General features: G+C 39.3%; 1 protein-coding gene across 3 annotated transcripts; it reads left to right on the top strand.

The window, feature by feature from the left end:
- The first annotated feature begins 767 nt into the window (after positions 1-767).
- On the top strand, positions 768-20,166 carry LOC144019576 (nuclear pore complex protein Nup155-like). Of its 3 annotated transcripts, none has more exons than XM_077522727.1 (29): positions 768-978; positions 2,472-2,609; positions 3,560-3,656; positions 3,734-3,804; positions 3,891-3,983; positions 4,748-4,990; positions 5,063-5,136; positions 6,073-6,164; positions 6,255-6,352; positions 6,455-6,625; positions 6,708-6,808; positions 8,003-8,170; positions 8,254-8,364; positions 8,449-8,543; positions 8,612-8,691; positions 9,938-10,073; positions 10,167-10,230; positions 11,886-12,001; positions 12,132-12,214; positions 12,333-12,466; positions 12,532-12,702; positions 15,043-15,185; positions 15,271-15,379; positions 15,569-15,682; positions 16,604-16,724; positions 16,807-16,917; positions 17,172-17,308; positions 17,404-17,501; positions 18,758-20,166. In XM_077522727.1, exons 1-29 carry the CDS (start codon positions 843-845, stop codon positions 18,924-18,926), a joined length of 3,474 nt encoding a protein of 1,157 aa, XP_077378853.1. In that variant the 5' UTR covers positions 768-842; the 3' UTR covers positions 18,927-20,166. The 3 variants fall into 3 exon arrangements, with proteins under 3 accessions (XP_077378853.1, XP_077378852.1, XP_077378854.1); XM_077522726.1 differs by having other exon boundaries at positions 11,886-12,000; positions 12,125-12,214; XM_077522728.1 differs by lacking the exon at positions 16,807-16,917 and having other exon boundaries at positions 11,886-12,000; positions 12,125-12,214.
- The last annotated feature ends 1,907 nt before the right edge of the window (positions 20,167-22,073 follow it).

Below are 22,073 nucleotides of genomic sequence, written 5' to 3' on the forward strand. Positions count from 1 at the left end.
CTCTCACTGGCCCATAACATTTGTGTTTCAAGAAAAAAAAATAAACTGAAAGAAAAGAAAGCATTTTTACATTTCTATAAGCCAACTATGGACAGTTTTCACAGAAACCCCACAAACCATCTGATAGACCGTATTAAAGTCCTTTAAGATTGACAAAGAAACAACGTGTAACTGCAATTCAACTTTAAACAAAAACTGTGAAATGAATAACAATGATTGAGGGAGTCGGAAAAATGAAACAAAAGGACACCTGAAATTTCCTCGCATGTGTTCCTAATAACGCTGACACCTCCGTGTGCTCGTTTCCAAACCCGGAAATGTCGGCGTCCCTCCACCCGCCGCGGCCCGGCCTGGACGCGGTGGGCGGTCGGTCCCTAGCAGCTCGGAGCTGCCACCCGGACCGAGGAACCCATTACCCGGCCGTCGCTTCCGCGCGGTTCCCGACCAGCCGGGCCCCTGCGAGTCGGCGACGTCAATATATCAAGTGCGTAATCTGCATAAAATGTTGCGTTGAAGTGCACCATGGAAAATTGTCAACTCACATACTCCAACACAGTCACAACTTAAAACGACGTGGTTCAGAACTAAAGCATGGCACCGTTTAATTTTACGTGAATAGGTGCTCGGAAGTACTGACCCAAATCGGTCCATACCACAAAAGTACTGTCTTCGGTACCCATCCCTAGCAAACAGCGAATTGTTCGTCAACTTGTTCTAGCTAGTTTGACGTCGCTCACGTACCATCAAATTTAAACAGTGACGTATAAAGCTTTTATTGTTTCGTTCGACTACAAATATTTTCAATTCGGGTAGTTTGGTCTGCAAATCATCAATCTGAAATCATGGTAAGCAGCACCGGACCAAGCTCTGCTGCTCTCGATCAGGATCTCGACAGCTCAGCCCAACTCGTGGACAGATACCTGCAGTATGATCGCAGCTTCCCAGACTTGTCGGATCTCATCAGCGTTTCCGCTCATAGTAAGTTACAGCTTGCAAAGGAGTAGAAAGTAGTGGATGTGAGTCGAGCGCTCGCGACAAGAAGTGTCTCGATACGTCGGTGGAAAAGTCACGTGACCGCGGAAGCGAAGCGTTGTTACGTACACGCGTGTCGGCCGTCCCTGTCGCCGTGTCACTCCAGCCCGGGAGGCGCTTCAGGGCAAGATTGTGGGTTCTGGGTTGAGGATGAGAGCTTTTGCACGCATTGTGATTGAGAACGAGGAAGGGTGCACTGAATTATTAATATTTACTTGGAGAAAAATAAACTTGGAAAGTGCTATCGCTCCAAAGTTAAGTGTTCCCAGTATATCTTAGCAGTTTTTGGTGTTTGTTTGTTTTTAAATGAAAAAGGACCGTAATTCTTCGCTGTATGTGGGCCAAGTGCAAGTGCCTTATGTTGGCCCACCACTTGGCCACACCCAAATTTGCTGACTGGGCAGTCATCTAAGACAAATTGTATCCATTACTGGCCCTACACTGGGCCAGACAACTTTCACATTAAAAAACAAAACAAACAAAACAAAATAAAAAGACTCAACAACAATGTCAGTATTATTAAAAGATGTTTATTTTCTTGATAGGACATATTGAAACGCATCTTGAAACAGAACATTTGGTTTCTAGTTTCAGCTGGTTACAAGAAATACTACTTTTAAGGGGCAGCCATTTTGTCACTTGCTGCCAACTAAAAATTACATCACAGTTGTTCAGGCCTCAGCTAACGACCAATCACAGCTCACCTGTTTTCAGGTAACAACCAATCATGGTTGACCTGTTTTCTTAAGTTGAGCTGTGACTGCTCATTACCTGAAAAACTGATGTCATTTTCAGTCGACAGCAAGTGACAAAATGGCCACCGCAGATATGAATAAAGATGGATGGGTTTTGCTGCTTACACAAACACGATATTAATCAGAATGCCATGTAACTGAAACATTTACAATCTCTGGTGTAATAACCTTATTTATTGATTGATTGAATTATTTTTTTTATTTTATTATCTGTTCTCATTGCTGCTGGACATGTACATTTCCCAGAGGGAGCCATCCCAAAGGGATCAAGAAAGTCAAGTCTAAGTCTAAGTCCCAGTGGACCTAAACCCAGAAGTAATGTTGCGCTGTGTACCAACTTAAAACTTGAATTTGGAACCCCTACAACCTGGTAAATGGTGACTGTTTTGCCAGCATTTGATCTCATTCACCCATCAAGGGCTCAGTGGCATTGTGCTTTGAATGGATTATACTGGCTGCAATTTAGGCTCTTAGAAGATAATGAAGAACATAATGCACATTTGCCAGAAGTGGGAGGCAGCAAGTCACATACAGTGACACCGTCTGAATGCATAACAAGTTCTTAAGAGAAGTCAAGGGAAAAAGTTTGACGTCCTACATGTTCTCCATTAAATATTTAAGAAATGTGTTTCAATGCAATTTGTTCTTGTTGTTTTTGTGACCGATGTTAACGTCTGCTATTAGATTTACCGTCCCTTTCTGGAAGATTCGTAAGGGACTATCCTCTCCAAAGCCCAAGATTTCTCTGCAAGCCCAACTTTCCAGAACTCGACAACGGGCACACAGTCCCGCTGCCAGCGCAGCTGGTTGAGCAATTCAGCCGTATCCTTCTGATTGATAATGGAAGGTATTTAAGTTACACACTTTTTATTTATTAATTTTTTTTCTGCTCTCAAGTGGCAGATTTGGGTGGGATGTGTCCGCCACGCAGTGTAAATAATAATCCTAACAATCAATAAATCTGGTGTAAATATGCTATATTTCACATATCTAAAACATTAATATGATTATGCTACATTGGGCTGTTTATATATATATATATATATATATATATATATATATATTAGGGGTGTGAATTGCCTAGTACCTGACGATTCGATTCGTATCACGATTCACAGGTCACGATTCGATTCGATACCGATTAATCCCGATACGAATTTATAAGTCGATTATTGCGATTTTTTTTCATTTAAATTTAGAAAATACTAATCAGTACGCTTGTAGAGTGTAAGATTTATATGAAAATGTATTATTTATTTATCTGAAATTTCAGTCTTATAGAGGTTGTAATCTGTTTCATGTTTGAACAGCATTAAAATAAAATATTAAGGCTTAATGTTCCGTTCATATAACATTCTTCCATGCTCAAGGTGTGAATTCTAACCCGAAGTCAGACGTTTTGTTGAATATTTTTCCATTAAAAAAGGTAGTTTAAAAATCTATTCACACGCACAAAAAAAAAAAAAATAAAAAAAAAAATAAAGGCAATGATGATAAGACGTTGAATCGGTAAGACTACCGAATGAACAATTCTGAGCTCTTAAAAAAAAAAAAAAAAAAAAATAGATTTTTTTTTATTGAATCGATTCGAGAATTGTGCGATGTAGTATCGTGATATATCGCCGAATCGATTTTTTTAACACCCCTAATATATGTATATATATATATATATATATATATATATATATATATATATATATATATATATATATATATATATATATATATATATAAATGAAGATGTCCATGTTTTCCCTTAACATCATACGCAGATGTGCAGTTCAACAACAAGATGGGAGTTTTTCCTGAGATTTCTCGAGCATGGCTCACGATTGCCAATGTCATTTTCATGTGGAATTATGAGAACGGGTGAGTACAATTGCATCAGTGAGTGACTGAAAGGCGCAAGCGATATGTGATTTTATTTGTGGTAATATCCCTCAAAGTGGAGACGTGACCTCCTTTGGCAGCCTCACCAAAACCATTCGGGCAGTCGGGCTGGTGAAAGCAAAACAAGGTATGTGTGCACTGCACTGCACAAACGATACAGACGCTTGTGCCCTTTTTCAACAAGGTGTTTAATTTTTGTTTTTATTTTCCCAGGAATTTTGCAGTCTGACATACGATACCTCCTTGTGTTGGCAACGTCCGGAGATGTGTCCATCATGGGAGTGAAATTCCCGGAGAACCAAGCTGGTGAGTTTGGAATGTTGTGAGTCAGGCTTTTATCGGAAGGAAAATCTTCATTGTAGGTTAACAGAATCATGTGTATATTTGGGGGGGAATTTGAAGTAACTTCACCTTTCAAGCATGTACCGGTAATATTTTTCACATTTTTCATCATGTATGTAACGTTGGGATTTTTTTTTGCTCCTACAATTATATTCCTTTAAAAATATAAAATTGGATTTTATTTTATTTTTTTCCTTCCGCAGTAATTAATCCTTGCAAAATTTGGTATTTTTGCCTTGGAAAATTAATATTTTAATCATGGAAAATTGGGATTTTTTTTCTGATTGCAATTATTACTTTTAATCGTGTAAAATTATTTTTTTTCATAAATTACATTTTACATGATTAAAAATGTCATGTAAAAAATTACTACTTTGTGTAGAATTGGCCTTTCTTTTTTTTGTATAGTTATCTGACCTTTACTTATTTTCCACTTCGTATCACATCATTCCCCAGAAAATTATTCAAATAATGTTCGTGTGAAACTACAACTTCATTAGGAAATTTCTTTTTCTCTTAAAAAAAAGTTTAGAGACATATTTTCAGAAATGAGCAATAAACCAAGGGTTGTGTAATATTTCACTTGGTGACTAGCAGGCACTCCACACTACAATTTGTATAGCAGTTTTAAAAAAATGTAGTTTTTCCATAACATAAGCCAACTTTTTTTTTGTTTTTTTTTGCTGTGTGAATACATCATCCCAGCTTGCGTGTGTCTTGTGTTTCAGGCCTGAACGACATGTTCGGCGGCACGCAGCTGCTGCTGGACCCCCTCTACTCCATCCCCACAGGCAACGCCCACATCCTCTCGGTGACCTCCACCGACCTGGGTCGCATTTTCATGGCGGGCAAGAACGGCTGCCTGTACGAGATCACCTACCAGTCACAGAGGAGTTCTCTGGATCAGCACTGCAGGCTGGCAAACCACTCCAAGAGCTGCTGCCCCTTCCACTTGTCTTTCTCTTGCAACGGTAAGCACATGAGAAGCCCACAGAGGAAATAAGTTGATGTTTATTCATCACACCGTGTTTCCCGCTTTGCAGGCCCGATAGTGCAGATTGCCGTGGACAATTCCCGTAACACGCTCTACACACGCTCAAAGAAAGGAGTCCTACAGGTAAGTATGGTGTATATCAGTGGTTCTCAAAAAGGGGTACGTGTACAGTACACGTGAGATTTTAAAATACATTTAAAAAGTATATGTAATTCAGAATAATATGAGTTCATAAAATGAATCTTATACTCAATATGCTATTCATTTTTAGTCATCTCCCCCATACCAGAATGGTTCAACCCAACTTGCCATATATGGCACCTAGAATCACCTGCCAATCACTTGAAAACTTTATTTAAAATTCAGTTAATTATTTCTTATTGTGACCAGAGCTTTACACTATGATCCCAAAAGACGTTACGGCGATTGGCTGGCAACCAGTTCAGGGTGTACCCCGCCTACTGCCCCAAAGCCAGCTGTGATAGGCTCCAGCACCCATGGATGGATGTATTTTAGATCTATCTTTTTATTTCCAAATAGTTCAAGAGACCACATACCGTAAAGCCGCGACTTTTGTCACACGCTTTCAACTTATACACTGATGCGGCTAATTCATGCATTTTTTTTTCTAACGGCCACCAGGGGCGCTCGAGCAGAAAAGGTAAGAGTGAGACAGGTGGAATATATGTGTGAGGAGCAGTGTTGCCGGTAACGCGTTAGTCAAAAAAAATTTGCTTTTCAAAGTAACTAGTAATTCAAAAAAACTAGTAACTAGTAGTCGAACGCGTTACTTTATTCTACAAAGTAGTCTGATTAAAGTTAGTTTTAAGGTCCGACCCCCGCCGCCCAAAATTGGAAATGCTTTGCGCTGGTTTGGGGGTACTTGGCTTAAATAAATATTTCCCATGGAGTACCTCACTGCAAAAAGGTTGAGAACCACTGGCGTATGTAGATAACCTAAAGACTTTGTGGGACATGCATTTTTTTTCACAATTTAATACAGTTCCCACATTTTCATCCCGATCGTTGATATAAAACCCGCTTGTTTCCGTCTGTCAGGTGTATGACTTAGGTGCTGATGGATGGTCTATGAAGTGCGTGGCCTCCATGTCTGAAAATGACATTGCTACAGCTGCCGCAGGGATACTCCGGTATCTCTCCATTGAAGTTCTCTGAGTCCACCTTTTCTCCTTTTGTTTGAAACACAAGAAATCTGATGATGCTAGTTTGTAAACATGCAGGAAAAAGGATCGTTCTGTCTTGAAGCCCATCATCCACATCTCTGTGATAAGCAGATCAGAGTCATCCAACTGCCACCTGCTTGCTGTGACAAATGCAGGTAAAGAGGAAAAAAAACAAACACCTAATTGTATGTGTGCAGGTTTGTTACACATCATGTTCACACACCTGGTATTTAAAAAAAAAAAAAAAAATCCCACAGGTGTGCGTCTGTACTTCTGCACGACGCCTTTTGTGCCTCCTGACAATAAAACAAAAGCGCCACCCCGACCCTCCATGCTCTCGTTGATTCACGTCCGTCTACTGCCAGACTTCTCAGCGTTGTCTACGCTGCAGAGACCCGCCACGGTCCACAAGGTGCTGCACAGTAAAGGTAAACCCTGAACATATACCGGCATTTCTTTATTGAGATTTTTTGATCATTTTGGATACCCCCTCTCCCCCACCACCACCAGGCATTTTTCTGATGGCGACTTCTGAGACAGATGACAGCGACCTTCTGTGGTGCATCAGCCAAGACTCTTTCCCATTCAAGAAGCCCTTGATGGAGACTCAGGTGGGACCAGCTAAGCAGTTCTACATCCCACAAACTTAAATCTTATAATGTAATCCTTCACTGACACGGGTGGGAAGACATTTTCTACAAACGGAGTAAAAAAAATAGGAAGGATGGCGAAGCCACCTTCACATTAGGCTCATCAAGCGTTATTACCGGTAGCTAGCATACTAGCCTGAATAACATTTACACACAACCATCAATGTTCGGGAAATTATAACGGCAAAGTAGACTGAGTTTAAACTGTTTTGTTGGATTTAAGTGCAGTGTTCAATGAATTATTCTTATAAATAAAGGACATCATAAAAAAAAAAAAATCCACAAACATTAAATTCCAAATAAAATTATGCAGAGACAGTAACTGAAAATGATTTATTTATGAAACTAACAGGTGTTATGACTTAAGTGTTAAACGTTGACATAATAAGATGAAAATGTTTTCCTGAGTCTAATTCAGTAATCGTAAAAATAAATTAAAAAGATTCTGAATTGTAAATTGCAATAAGTGAGGTCTTTCATAAATGTAAGAAAATGCTTTTAAATTCATATCAAAAGTAAATTTCAAGAAAACAGTAAGATACAAAAAAATGATCTTTAAATGTCTATTTTGGTAATTTATGGGGAAACAAAAAAGAGATTACAATAATCCATTCATGCTTTTATGAATCAATATCACGCTGGAAAAGGAAAATCAATTCTATTCTTTCTTTTAAACCAGCCCTAGTGATCAATAAGGTGGACCACAGTATTCTGTTGCCTTTTTTTTCTAATGTACTCTTTTATCTTTATATAACGGCTTCTAACATCAAAGCGTATGTAGGAATGGAAGAATGTTGATTTGTTGTGATTTTATTGTATTGGTGTTCATATTTTATGTTATGTTAGTTTTTGTGTTTCTGTAAAGCGCTTTGTGACAGCTCAGGCTGTTTGAAGGCGATATATAAATAAACTTGAGTTGAGTTTTTTTTTTTTTTTTTTTTTTTTTTAATATTAACTACCACGTGGACATTAGTGACAGTGCTCTTGAGTGGTTTAGATCCTATTTGGCTGACAGAACCCTTCCTGTTAGCCTTGTTTGCTCCGAGTCCTGCACTGCCACGCTCTCATATGGTGTTCCACAGGGTTCACATATGCATATAGCGCCTCCACCTTGTTTAGCATATATAATGAAGTTTCTTCCCCCCCCCCTTGCAGAGTATTTCTTATATCAATGGACACATATGTGCTATCAGCGCCATCGAGGAGAGGGTAGACAGGATTTGTACTCCCCTGAACAAGGACCGGATCCCTGTCAGCGACATGCCCGCGGTGGTCCTGCAGCATAGAATCGCCCCGCAGAAAATTGTCGTCCTTTCAACAAAGGTTTCACGCCTCTTTCCGCACGAGACGCAATGTCAAGTCCCGGTTCAGAATGCCAACGGCATGATTGCCGCTCTTCGGTATAGGGGAGTTACATCTTCCAGAAGCTCAGGCCCGTGGAGAAGCTCCGTCACCTGCTGGAAAGCTGCAAGGGAGGAGAGAGCAAGCAGATCGAGTACTTCTTCAGTCTCCACCAGGTAAAAATGTCATTCCTTGACGCGGGACCATGACGCTCTCTGATTCCGTTTCAACTTACATGTGCGTCTGTTTTTTTTTCCCAGGAGGATCAGTCCTGCGCCACAGCCTTGATCCTGGCTTGTTCGACTGCTGCTTGTAACAGAAGGGTCTCGGAGTGGGCCACCAGAGCCTTCTTCAGGTCTGATGAGACAAAGATGCAACCAACCAGGACCCACTGTATTGTTCACGGAATGTTTGTCTCATCAGATATGGAGGAGAGGCACAGAAGAGGGTCAATACAGCTGTGCCACCATTCAGCAATGTTGGACCAAGTTCTCCAGCAGTCGGTTAGTTTTTGCTCAATGTGGCTGCGTGCAGGTAGAATTTTCAGTGCTCTATATTGTATTTCGTATTTGTATAGTTATTACTGTTTAAAAAAAAGTGAGGAGTTTGGTCATTGTTTTCCAAAGTAAAAACAGATGTTCGCAAATGTCTTATTTTGCTTCTTTCATCAAGGTCTACAGAAATCAGTGAACAATGACTCTTGATTAGGGATGTCACGATAAGGGCAATATCGTGATATCGCGATATTAACTCATTCAAACCCAAAGACGTATAAGTACGTTTTTCAATACTTTGTTCTTCACTCCCAAAAACATATTTCTACATTATTTTTTTATTTTATTTTTATTTTTTTTATTTTTTTTAATGCCTAAAGCATAAAGATAGAGGAGCTGACATGAAGAGGTCGTTTAAAGCAATGGTAGATATTGCAAAAAACGGCCAGCAGGTGGCAGAAGAGTATAAGAAATCAGCCAGGGCCATTGAAACTTAGCAATATTCTAATGCTAATTGCTGCAAAATGGAAACGGATATGTTTTTTATAGCAATAGAACAGAACATTCTGTGGACCTTCCAAAGTCAGTCAAAATCCAGTAAAACAGACAGGAGCAAAAGGGGTTGCTTCTGTGAAAATGGCTGGGAATGAAAGAGTTAAAACTGCCACAATATCATCGTCGTCATTTTTACAATATTTAAAAGGAACACTTAAAAAAAAAAAAAAAAAAGTCGGGTTGATTTCCATTTGTGCAGTTCTAGCACCCTCTAGTGGCTAGTTTATTAGTGCTATTTAATTTTCATTAGGGATGTTTTGGCCTTCTATGTTTAAAATCTATGCTAATTGTCAGATGAAGGGGAACCTAATTTGCTTGTGAAATGATCAATGTGTGCTTGCATTAGCAAGTAAGTGCTTCAATATTGTTATTAGTGATTGTACGTTGGTATATATGCATTGCTGTTATGTACAAAAGCACAATAGGTTTTTTTGTTTTTGTTTTTTTAAATATCGCCAACGCCCCCACAATATCGTGATAATTATCGTATCGTGACCTTCATATCGTGATAATATTGTATCGTGGTGTTTGGATATCGTTACATCCCTACTCTTGATATGCTGAAATCAGAGGATTTCAACAATTGAAAAAAAAAAAAAAAAGTCTCCAAACGATTACTAAAATTGTTGATTTAATTTGATCATTGATTAATCGATTGATTTTGACAGCTCCAGCATGATTCATTTGTGCCATCCACCAGACATTTCCCCCCCACCCCTGGCCACGCCCATTGCTCCAACTCAATCGGGGTCCGCCCCCATTACCCCGATGTCGGCTGAGGTGATTTTCTCCGGGAAGCACAACGGAGTCTATGTCTACTTTGCTCGTATTCTTGGGTGAGTATATCTGAGCCCCGCCCGATAATGATCAATAATGTGGCGTCCGCATGTCAAACCAGTGTGGATTCTTCTTCCTTCTTCTCCAAACAGAAACATTTGGGATGGAAGCCTAGCAGTGGAGAAAACAGACACAGAAAGTCAGACTGACAGTCGTGTAAGTATCTTTTTTTTTTTTTTTTTTTTTCAAAAATGTACATTTCCCAGTAATGCTCTGATAACATTCCATCATAATACACAAAGAATAAACATTTAGCAACTACTTGTAACACTGTTTGAAATTACTCAGCAACTTTTCCATTTTCCATTTAGTGAAAAAAAGGTGAGTAGCATCAAATCTAGTGTATTTTTGTGGTCAAATTAGAGACTTCGGAAGACTGACAAGTGCTGGAAAAAAACAAAAACAAAACGCTTCACAAGTTCACATATACATTTTATTGTATGTATAATGCTAAGTTAATATTTATCCAATTTGTCAAAAGATTCTGAAAATAATCGATAGATACGGCACTTATTTAAACATGGGCGCGGCATGGATCAGTGGTAAAGTGGTCATCTGGCAACCCAGAGGTTGTGGGTTCGATCCCATGCCATGATGACCACATCAGTGTGTCCTTGAGCAAGACACTGAACCCCTCCGTCATCAGTAGGTGAATGAAGCGCTTTGAGGGCCTTGTAAAGGTGGAAAAGTGCTATATAAATGAAGGATTTATTTACCATGTACACATGCATTTTCAGAAAGAGGCAAGAATTACAAAGTTTTCCTTTTCATCCTTTTATTTTTTAAATTCAAGGTATTGACCATTAGGTGACCATTAGGCGAAAACCCTTTCAAACAAGAAAACAACATATACAGAATATTACAAACAAGCACATTGAAACCATCTGGCCTCATCAAAATACATCTATATTCCATATTCAATGCAAACCATTTCATATCAATACAACGCATGCGAGTCACCGATCGTGCCGGGTCACCGATAAGAGTCTTGACACTGCTAACTAGGGGTGTGAATTGCCTAGTACCTGACGATTCGATTCGTATCACGATTCACAGGTCACGATTCGATTCGATACCGATTAATCCCGATACGAATGGTCACGATTCGATACCGATTAATCCCGATACGAATTTATAAGTCGATTGTTGCGATTTTTTTTCATTCATATTTAGAAAATACTAATCAGTAAGCTTGTAGAGTGTAAGATTTATATGAAAATGTATTATTTATTTATCTGAAATTTCAGTCTTATAGAGGTTGTAATCTGTTTCATGTTTGAACAGCATTAAAATAAAAATATTAAGGCTTAATGTGCCGTTCATATAACATTCTTCCATGCTCAAGGTGTGAATCCTAAAAAAAAAAAAAAAAAAAAAAAAAAAAAAAAAAAAAAAAAAAAAAAAAAAATCGATTCTGCCGATTATTGAATCGATTCGAGAATCGCGCGATGTAGTATCGCGATATATCGCCGAATCGATTTTTTTTTTTTTTTAACACCCCTACTGCTAACTAACTGCAAGGCTGATTTTAACGTGACACCAAGTGGTGCCACTCCTTAAATGCTCCGGGCGCAACAGGTAGTCTACTCCCATTAGTCTAAAAATTCTCTTACAATTTTGCTTCATTCTTTGTCTAATTTTAATTTCTACTTTTATCCATGTCAAATTTCTTTTCTAATATTCCAATATCAATGTACTTATTTAAATATTCATTATTCTTTATAAAATGAAAAATAGTTTCGAGACAACTGGTTTGACTTAACAGTCAATTTTCATAACGCTTTACGATGAAAACTTCTCACATCACATAGTTGGAAAGCAGCGTTGCTTCTTTTCATCTGGAGTCGGTCCTTCTGGAGCTCTACCACTTGAAGGAGTTTCTGGACCAAAACCTCCTGTTCAGTCTCTCGTCTCTCAGAGGTGTAAGGTAAGACGTGGAAGTCAACATTTACTGTACTTCCCACACACCTATAAGCGATATCATAGAGTAACTATTGTGTAAACTTTAAATAGACTTAAAGAAAAGTGTCATGTGGACATATACTCCCTTGCTTCAGTTCTCCTGGCAACCTGCAACAAAGACCGCTGGAATTTATGCAGCTCGACGGCGCCGGTGATCAGCAGGGGCTTCGAAGGAACTGTGAGTTTAGACAGTTTGGTTTCGAGGCTACAGAGCTTGTTTCCTCCCTTACTGCCATGTAACTAAACCACTGCAAACAACAAACCCAATCTTGCCGTAACGTTCTCATTGTTTTCAGGCACGGCTCAAGTCTCTGAGGTTGCGTCCCTGCAGAGCATCCAGGCGCTAATGCATCACTCCTACCAAACCATAATGCTCTGGAAGCTCCTTTGCGATCACCAGTTCAGTCTCATAATGTTAGAACTGCCCAAGGTAGCGTTTGCACAAACACCCCACGCACGCTCGTAAGATCTCACACAACCCACGACTCGTTGTAGGATTTCCAGAAGCAGATGACGAAAACCAGTTTCAAGGATGTGGTGATCCGGGGGAAGGAGCTTTTGGGAGCCCTGATCGCGGGCCTCATCCACGTCTACATCAAAAATAATGCCTCTGTGGACGCCATCGACAGCACATACGACGGGATATACGACAACATCTGCTCTCAGGTACACGGCAGAGCCAAGTTAGCTTTTCTTGTTTGCTGTTTGGGTTTACAGCCAGTTGGATTGTAGTTGATACTAGTGATGTGCTTCTCGGGTCGAATCCCTGAAGCGTGTGCCGAGTAATGCAGATGAGGGGTTCATGAACGGCGTGTCAATGCGTGTGTTGATGACGTACGTGGTGACGTTTGAAGCCCCACGAAGCAGGTGTACCACGTGACTGATTCAGGAAATGATTCGCTAGGTTTGAGTGTAGTTCGAAATAAAAGCGGCAAAGAAACGCTATGGATTCCCCTTCACTTTTTGTGTTTTCGGGTCCCTTATTGCGCTACTTTTTTTGCTTTTGGCATTCGATTTGACGAGCTTCTTTTTGCGATGGAACCAGCAAGAAAGAGATTTTCCCTTGTTTAGGAGCACTTTGAGCAGATCTCACCTCAGAAGGTAATGCACTGTAATTACGGTACTATTTTAACAGATTCCAATAATAAAATAAAATAAAATGTGACAACACATAAAATTCACATTTTTCTGTTCACAGTTGAAAGTCCCCTTCAGTACTGGGAATCGCAGAAATATACGCGTCCAATTCTATACAAACTTGCTATCTCATATCGATGCACCCCTGCTTCATCAGTACCATGTGAAAGAGTTTTTTTCCAAAGCAGGTGAAATTCTCTGCAAAAAAAAGAAACCGCCTGAGTCCAAAAACTTCGGAAAAAATAGTTTTTAAATAAAAATGAATAAGCACTTTATTTTACCTCCTTATTTCACATTTTCACTTGTTGCATAAGCACAAACATAGACAAAGTAACACAGAACAATTCATGTTAAAACACTCTTCAAATATATATTCTTTTGTATTTAGAGCATGATTTACACCCCACCATTTTATTGCATGCACCAAGCATGTTATACATTTTTCTGTCCACATGATGGCGTAGTCGAGGAAATGAATCATCTTGAAGCCCCTACGTGTGTGTGAAGCATTTCACTGCAGGGCTTCACTGCTTTACGGGCCTTCATTTTGCCATCACTAGTTGATACCCTCTGCTGGTTGTTGCCGGGTATTGCGCATCGCCTAAACGACTGGCTCATCCAGGCCGATTTGAAGGACAAGCTGCTACAGATACCGTGTTTTATTAGGGACACAGTACAAATGTTATTATAGTTTTGTAATTTTCATTTTAGTTAGTTTTTATTTCCGAAGCATCCCACATATATTTTATTGTGACTTTTTGTTGAAAGATTGTTTACATGTACTCAGTTGATGTGTAATGTTGTGCTTGTGCCACTGTGAGGCGCTCAAACACTTTTTTTTAAATAAAAAAATCTTTCTTTTACTTCCGTGTTAAGCCTGAAGGCTGTTGAAATGCAGACGTGCTTGTGTTGAGCTCTGCAAAAAAATACAAAATTGCAAAAAATAAAAAAAATAATAAAAAAAATACAAAATTGCAAAAAATGCAAAAAATAAAAATAAAAATAAAAAAGAAACTTCATCTTTCCGTCATCTATTCATCCTAATGCATCGCTAAGCTGCCAAAACTTAACACTTTTATTCTCCACACTTTTTTGCCGTGTTAACAACTCACACATAATACTTCCTATTTATGCAGTTCAAATTCTAATAAAAAAATACCCCTCCCGGGGTATATATCGTTTGATTCCACATTACTGTATTTGCACAATTTAATGTCCACGCCCATTTCCAGACATATAACTAATCATATGTATTACTTGTGTGTGATATTTAATAAACACCATGGTAAAATAAAATAAAATAAAGTAATTAATTTCTTACCCAGGGTTGCATTTCGACTTAGTTCAATGAAAAAGCAGGCGAGCCAAAAGTCAAGCACGCAAAATTGTTGGCAAGGAAAGACGTCACCTGAAGGTGCTTTTCTATTGGCTGTTGCTAGATGGCGTAACTTCTGTGTGACATATTTTCAATTTCAAATGTCCTTATTCCGGTTAAATAAATATACAGTCACATTTAAAATCATCTCCAAAGGTTCATGCATTAAATTGATTACCAAAGACTAAAATGAATGACATCTACACTATAATTAGAGTTAGTTTCAGTTAGCTTTTATATTTTTGAAGAGCACGTTTGTTTTTATTTTAATTCATTAACAATTTTTTATTTTTTTATTTTTAGTATTTTCAGTTTCGTTAACCTTGGAATAACCTAGGTGGTGCTACTTGAGAAATTACACAAAAAAAAAAAAAAAAAAAAACCCAAAAAAGTCTTAAATATTGAGTGGACAAAACAGGCCACTAGAAAGAGGAAAAGCCTCATTCAAAAATCTTAACTGAATATCTTTTCCAATTGGATCATCTCTTGTCCAGGTGAATTCGCCAAACCTCATTTCCATGATGAAACAGGATCAGAACAAGATCTACTACATGGACCTGCTGTGGCGCTTCTACGAGAAGAACCACAATGTTGGCAAGGCCGCCCGCGTGCTGGCCTGCCTTGCTGACATGCACAGGTAACGATGATGATGATGCGGATGATGATGATGATGATGTCGTTGTACCATCATCAATGTACTTCTCGTCTGTGCATGCACGCAGCACTGAGATCTCCCTCATGCAGCGTCTGAATTACTTGGCCCGGGCCATCGATTCCTTGACTCAGGCGACAGACGACGAGTTCCTACATGAGCTGGAGGAGAAGATGAAGGTGCACTTTAGCCTGTCTTGATCCTTTAAAACTAATGTCTAACTAAGTGGCGAAGGTTTGACATTTACCATTGTCGGCCCCGAGCAAAGTTGCGAGCAAGAATCGCTCCCATATCTATCTGACATATAAACATATTTGTAAACTGAAGTAATCCGCCCATACACGAAACACCGCTTTGAATTCTGCTAGGTGGGCCGCATCCAAGTCAAGATTCAAGAGACACTATTAGGAAAACACTCCGATGATCCTTGGGTGAAAAACGGCATCTGTCAGTTGAATTTGGAGCTCATGGACATCACCAAGGTAACGCCACAAATTCATTAACATCCTGTATGTGTATGATTGTTATCACAATGATATCACAATATCAACAGCAATATCACAATCACCGCCACGCCCGCTCTGCGATTGGCTGTTACGCGTCACAAAAACAACTGTCTGGCCACAGATCGTACCACTGTTTACAAAGCAAACACAAAATGGCAAAATACAGGCTAGGGCGGTGGGGGTTTAGGAAAAATCACCACCACACATTAACAGAAGCCCAGAGGTGTCGATTGAGAAGGATTTCATGGGTAAAAATCCTGCATTTATAAAGTGCATTTTCCTGAGTGAAAACGGAAGACCGTGCCTTTAATGTAATTGTTTTTACTTTATTGTAGTAGGGCTGTGCAATTAATCGAAATTCAATTACAATTTCAATTATCAAACTCCACAATTACAAAATCGGCATAATTGTAAACAAAAATAAGATTTTTAATACTAATTTTGAGTTGTTTACATTTAATATATTTGCACCTTTTTTATTTGAACATTAAAAATTTAATCAATCTTGTTTGGTCCAAAAGGAACTTGCATAGTTACAGTGTTTCAAAGAAATTGATTTGTCTTAATATTTTTTTACATGTTTAAACATGTTCTTGTTTTGTGCCAAAAAACAAATGATTGTCTTAATCGTGTTTTTAAGTTATTACCAAATTAATCCTGATTAATATTTTCCTCATAATCGAGCAGCCCTATATTCAAGGGTGATCATTGCTAATATTTAACATTACTTCATATTTGGAGAGCTAAGCTTTTGTTGTTGTTGTTGTTTTTTTAAGGTGGAACTGTGTCAAAGTTTGAGGCAAAGTACAATTAATTTGTGTCTCCACCTTTCGGCATTCAAAGAACAGAATGGTCGCTAATAATCATTTGTAAACGTGATCTCCTTCCCGCGTGCAGCTCTTCAGGGAATACGTCGACCACTTCAGACTGTCCGAATGCAAGCTGGCCCTCATTCACTGCATGGGACACCCGGATTCAACTCTGGTGCACTCGACTTGGGAGGATATCATAGAGAAAGGTCATTAGTCCTACAACACATAAACGGTTGCATTGATGCTTTCGTCACTTGTTGATTTGTCGCTGCCAATCTCGTCTGGCAGAACTGGAAGACACGGTGGGCAAAAATACCCAGTACAGGATGCAAACCCTCAATTTGAAGCTGGTGTCTCTGGGCAAGATCTATGCGGAAACGCCGGATTATTTTCCACTAGGTTAGCTTTCAGCTTTGGTGCGACGCGTGTAATGTGTGATGATAGCGGTATCATTATAATTATAATAATTTCTTGTCCCTTGCGAGTGTCATTATAAGCGGCTTGTTCAATCATGTCCTCTCTGTGGACTCGCACCATGGATTTCACTCCTTACTATTTAAGCATTATTATTATTATTATTATACATTCTGTGTGTGACATGTTTTTATAAAGTCACTAATGTGAAGTGTAACGTGTATTTTGTGTGTTTGCAGAATTTCTGATCAAGTTTCTCGAGGAGAAAGTATGCCAACTCCGCTGGGGTGTGGACTTCGTCTTGTCCACCATGCAGGATCTTGGGGTGAAGCTCCTGCCTCTACTGGAGGTCTACATCCAACTTTTCAGAGCCGGGGTACACCGCCGCAAATCACATCCACGACTCACTTCAAATATAAATAGCAGTATATATATACATAAGCTTTGTTCCGGTTGTATGGTTGCTGGCAGCGTCTGACTCGGCCCAGGCCTTTACACTCGCTGGAGTGCATCCAAGAGCTTCTGAAACTTTTCGTGAACGACCTCAACAGAGTGCCCACGAGTGACAGGTAAGCAGCTTCAGTAGCAGTTCAACATCTGGCCTCCAGAGGGAGGCGAAGCATCACATGTGTCGGCTGTCGCTTTTGCGCTTACTATCTAAACCAGGGGTGTCAAACTCATGTTAGCTTAGGGGCCGCATAGAGGAAAATCTATTACCAAGTGGGCCGCATGGGTAAAATAACAGGATATAACTTAGAAAAACGATTGTCGTCAATTATACGCAGATTTTCGCTATTTGTGTGCCAGTCCTAAATTACGGAGCTCAACTGTAATCATATTGTTCTGAAAAATAACACAATATTTGTGTATATAGTTCCCAGAATGCATTGCATGGCACAGTTAACTCATTCACTCCCAGCCATTTTCACAGAAGCAATCCCGTTCCCTCCCGGCTGTTTTACTGAATTTTGACTGATTTTGCAAGGCCCACAGAATATTGTGTTCTATTTCTATAAAAGCATGGAACCTACCAAAAGAAAGATTAAAGTCTCTTCTTTCATCATGAAAAAAAAGTATGTTTCTATCTGTTTCCGTTTTGCAGCAATTAGCATTAGACAAAAGCTAAGTTTCATCAGTTTTCACAAATTATTTAAAATTCAAAGTAATTTAGCTTTTTTTCTAGATGGCCCTGGTTGATCTCCTTTGCACTGCTGCCACCTGCTGGCCGTTTGTGTAATAACTACCATTTCTGCAACCGTTCTTTGCAGTTGAGAGGCTGCATCAAAGCCTTCTGTATGCTCCAGCTAGCATAAAAAAAAATACATAAACAAAAAACGTATAAATACGTCTTTGGGACACTTAAAACATTACAAAACCCCCCCAGTATTTACACGTTATTGGGAGCAAATGAGTTAATGACGTTATAAGGACATTAACCCTTGTCATATCTATTTGTGTAATTTGTGTCATATATAACACGTTTATGTTGATCTATGATTTAAAATATAATAATAATAATAATTAAACAAACTGTAACTTTAAAGGTGTATTCAAGTCTCAAACGTTATACTGTGCTGTTTCTTTTGAAAAATGTTGAGCTTCGTTCTTGGAAAATATATTAAAAAAAACTTTACACTCAAAAATAGGACTAACCAAAAAAAACAAAAAAATGCTTATAAATTACTTGAATCGCAAACATTAATTTTTTTTATCTTTGTGGGGAGATGGATAATTTTCTTTCTTTCTTTCTTTTTTTTTTTTTTTTTGTATCTGTACTCTGTCTACTCATTCCAATTACCAACGAAATCGTTCCGCTCGGCCTCAGATGCCAGTTCATCAGCATGTGTCGGGACAACATCAACTACCTGAAGGAGGAGCTGTCGCAAAGCCCTAACGGCAGACTCAAGTACCTTATCAACAACTTCAAGGATCTGCAACCCCAACTGGAGAAACTTCGCTGTTTTTCGCCAAAATGTCTCTATTGCCTTTTCTAGATTAGCTGAGACATCGGTCACGTTTGTACGGTGGGGGCAGGATTCAGGTATCAGTCAGCGTTAACGCACTACCCACAAAAAAGGGATGGCATTTTAGGACCAACCTAAATTGTACAAACAGTTGGACTTATGCATTCAGAAGTTTAGCCAAGGTCAAATGAGTTTTCGTTCAACCGTAAATGTACTGCAAAAGCCCAAAAATTCTCTCTTGTTGTGAATAGCGCATCTTCTTATTTTGTAGTAAAATTCCCGGTATGACTTTTCCTTACAGCATAATGCAAAGATATGACTAAAGCAGGAGTGTCCAAACTACGGCCCGGGGGCCATTTTGCGGCCCGCCATACATTTTTTGACGGCCCGCGGCGAATACTAAAAATAATTTTTCAATGCTGTTTAAAAAAAAAAGAAAAAAAAAAGGGTGGATTAAAAATTTCTAGCTATGCAAAGACACAAATTTGCAGCTAATAATGTTTCATCCACTTGTTGCTTAGTGTCAAGGTCCAATTTGTGAAAACATCACATTAGATTAATGGTTCTTAAGTGTGGTCAGTTGACGACCGATTGTTCTTCTTGTGGTTCAGAATGTCAAGTTGGGTGAGTGGAGAGGTATATCTATTATAGTGGCACACAGGGGTCACGATTTTCCTTGTGACTGTTAGCAGTTTTCAATAAGTAACTGTACATGATATCAACAATTTATAATTGCTTCATTGATGTTTACCATGTTTAACTCATTCACTGCCATTGACGGAAAAAGACGTCAATTTTTATGCTGGTCTGGCAATGAGTGTGTTAATAAATAACTTTAAAAAAAAAATCAAAGTGGCCCTTGCAGCTTTCTATTTTTCTGTATGTGGCCCTCAGAGGAAAAACTTTGGACACCCCTGGACTAAAGGGACTGAAGACAGGTTTTATTACGTATTTCATGCATAATTGTGTCCAAATTGTTGTCCCTTTTCCAATGAGCTGCCTGCACTGAAGTGTTAGCGCGGTCATATTTATTTTAGCCTAGTGCGACTAAAGAAGTTTGATTTTGATGTTTTGTTGATTATTATCAATGCATCAAGCGAAAAAAAAAAAAAAATCTTCCTTATTAACCGTACGCTCAATGTCAACTCTCATAGTCTGATATGTTTTTGTGTCAACAGAGGGTTCACCCCAACAAAATGAATGTTTTTGTCTGTCTGATTACATTGTTTTTAAAAAATAAATCAGACAATGTTCAAGCAGTTACTCAGTACTTGAGTATTCTTTTCAGTGAGTACTTTTTTACTTCTACTTGAGTACATTTTTTTAATGACTACTTTTTATTTTTACTTGAGTAATATTTTGAAGTAACGCTACTCTTACTTGAGTACAATTTTTGGCTACTCTACCCGCCTCTGCTTATTGTCTTGTCAATATAGTTTTATTGAGCCTTTAATGCCAATTGCGCGGACGGCTGAAGTTACTATTGGGGCATATTGTTGCGCGGCGCAATGATGTAATGCGTGCAGTATGTGTCTACATTATAGTTGTCATTATCATTCACTCCCAGACGTTTTCACTGTTTTATTGTTTTTTGACTGATTTTGCAATGCCCACAGGATATTGTGTTCTATTGCTATAAAAACATGGAACCTACCAAAAGAAAGATTAGTCTCTTCTTTCATCAGGAAAAAAAGGTAGATTTTTTTTTTATCTGTTTATGTTTTGCAGCAATTAGCATTAGAATATAGCTACGTTTCATTATTATTCACAAACCTGTTGAGAACACTGGGAAAAAGAGCTTGTTGCAACATGGCCCGGGGAGCGGGTCAAAAGTCACGTTGAGCTGGTGGTGAAGGACCCAAACGCAGGGAGGCAGGAGAACCACGGTAGGGATGCATGGCGTACTGAACAAAATTTATTAACAAAAACACTAGCAGTGGTACTGGGTAAAACTCTAAATCAAAAAAAAAAAAAAAAAAAAAAGTTCTGAAAAGACCAAAAATCAAAGCAACAATAAAACAAGAGTGGCGACAGCAACAATGATCCATCCAAAACTGAATGAAACCAGGAATCTAAATACAAGCCAACTGACAAGACAAAAAAAAAAAAAAAAAAAGACTTGGACAAGACACAAGTGGCTGGGAGAGATGATTGGATGACACAATGGAACAGGGTGACGAGCACAGCTTCAACAAAACCTAACGAGCAAGACAGGACAAAACAAGAAACAAACCTAGGCATGATATCCACAAAGTTTTAAGTGTCCCAAAGATGTGTTTATACGTTTTTTTGTTTTATGCTAAAGCATACAGAAGGCTTTGATGCAGCCTCTCAACTGCAAAGAACGGTTGGAGAAATGGTAGTTATGACACAAACGGCCAGCAGGTGGCAGCAGAGCAAAGGAGATCAACCAGGGCCATTTAGAAAAAAAAGCTCAATTATTTACAATTTTAAATAGATTTGTGAAAACTGATTAAACTTAGATCTCTTCTAATGCTAATTGGTGCAAAATGGAAACAAATAGAAACATACTTTTTTTTTTCCTGATGAAAGATTTGATAGGTTCCATGCTTTTATAGCAATAGAACACAATATTCTGTGGGCCTTGCAAAATCAGTCAAAATTCAGTAAAACGAGCGAACGGGATTGTTTCTATGAAAATGGCTGGGAGTGAATGAGTTAATGGGGGATGAGGGATAGACAAACTGTTTGCAAATTAATTGTATTTCATAATTATCATAGACCTATATGCGTACACCCCTCCGTGAGCCGGTACCTTAACGTGGTGAAGGGGTTTGCGTGTCCCAATGATCCTAGGAGCTATGTTGTCTGGGGCTTTATGCCCCTGGTAGGGTCACCCATGGCAAACAGGTCCTAGGTGAGGGGCCAGACTAAGCACGGCTCAGAAGACCCCTCATGATGATTAATAACAATGGAAGCACGCTTACCCTGCCCGGACGCGGGTCACCGGGGACCCCCTCTGGAGCCAGGCCTGGAGGCGGGGCTCGCTGGCGAGCGCCTGGTGGCCGGGCCTGCACCCATGGGGCCCGGCCGGGCACAGCCCGAAGAGGAAACGTGGGTCCCCCTTCCCACGGTCTCACCACCGGTGGGAGGGGCCAAAGGGGTCGGGTGCAGAGCAGGCTGGGTGGCAGCCAAAGGCGGAGACCTTGGCGGACC

The sequence above is a fragment of the Festucalex cinctus genome, chromosome 5, assembly GCF_051991245.1.
Source record: "Festucalex cinctus isolate MCC-2025b chromosome 5, RoL_Fcin_1.0, whole genome shotgun sequence".
NCBI classification, from domain to species: Eukaryota; Metazoa; Chordata; class Actinopteri; order Syngnathiformes; family Syngnathidae; genus Festucalex; species Festucalex cinctus.

Excerpts from the sequence above, each read along its gene's own strand:
- LOC144019576 (XM_077522726.1), top strand. The coding sequence starts at position 843 with ATGGTAAGCAGCACCGGACCAAGCTCTGCTGCTCTCGATCAGGATCTC. Across the intron at positions 8,692-9,937 it reads ACCAAGTTCTCCAGCAGTCG|ACATTTCCCCCCCACCCCTG; the intron begins GTTAGTTTTTGC and ends GCCATCCACCAG. Across the intron at positions 12,215-12,332 it reads GCAGGGGCTTCGAAGGAACT|GCACGGCTCAAGTCTCTGAG; the intron begins GTGAGTTTAGAC and ends CATTGTTTTCAG.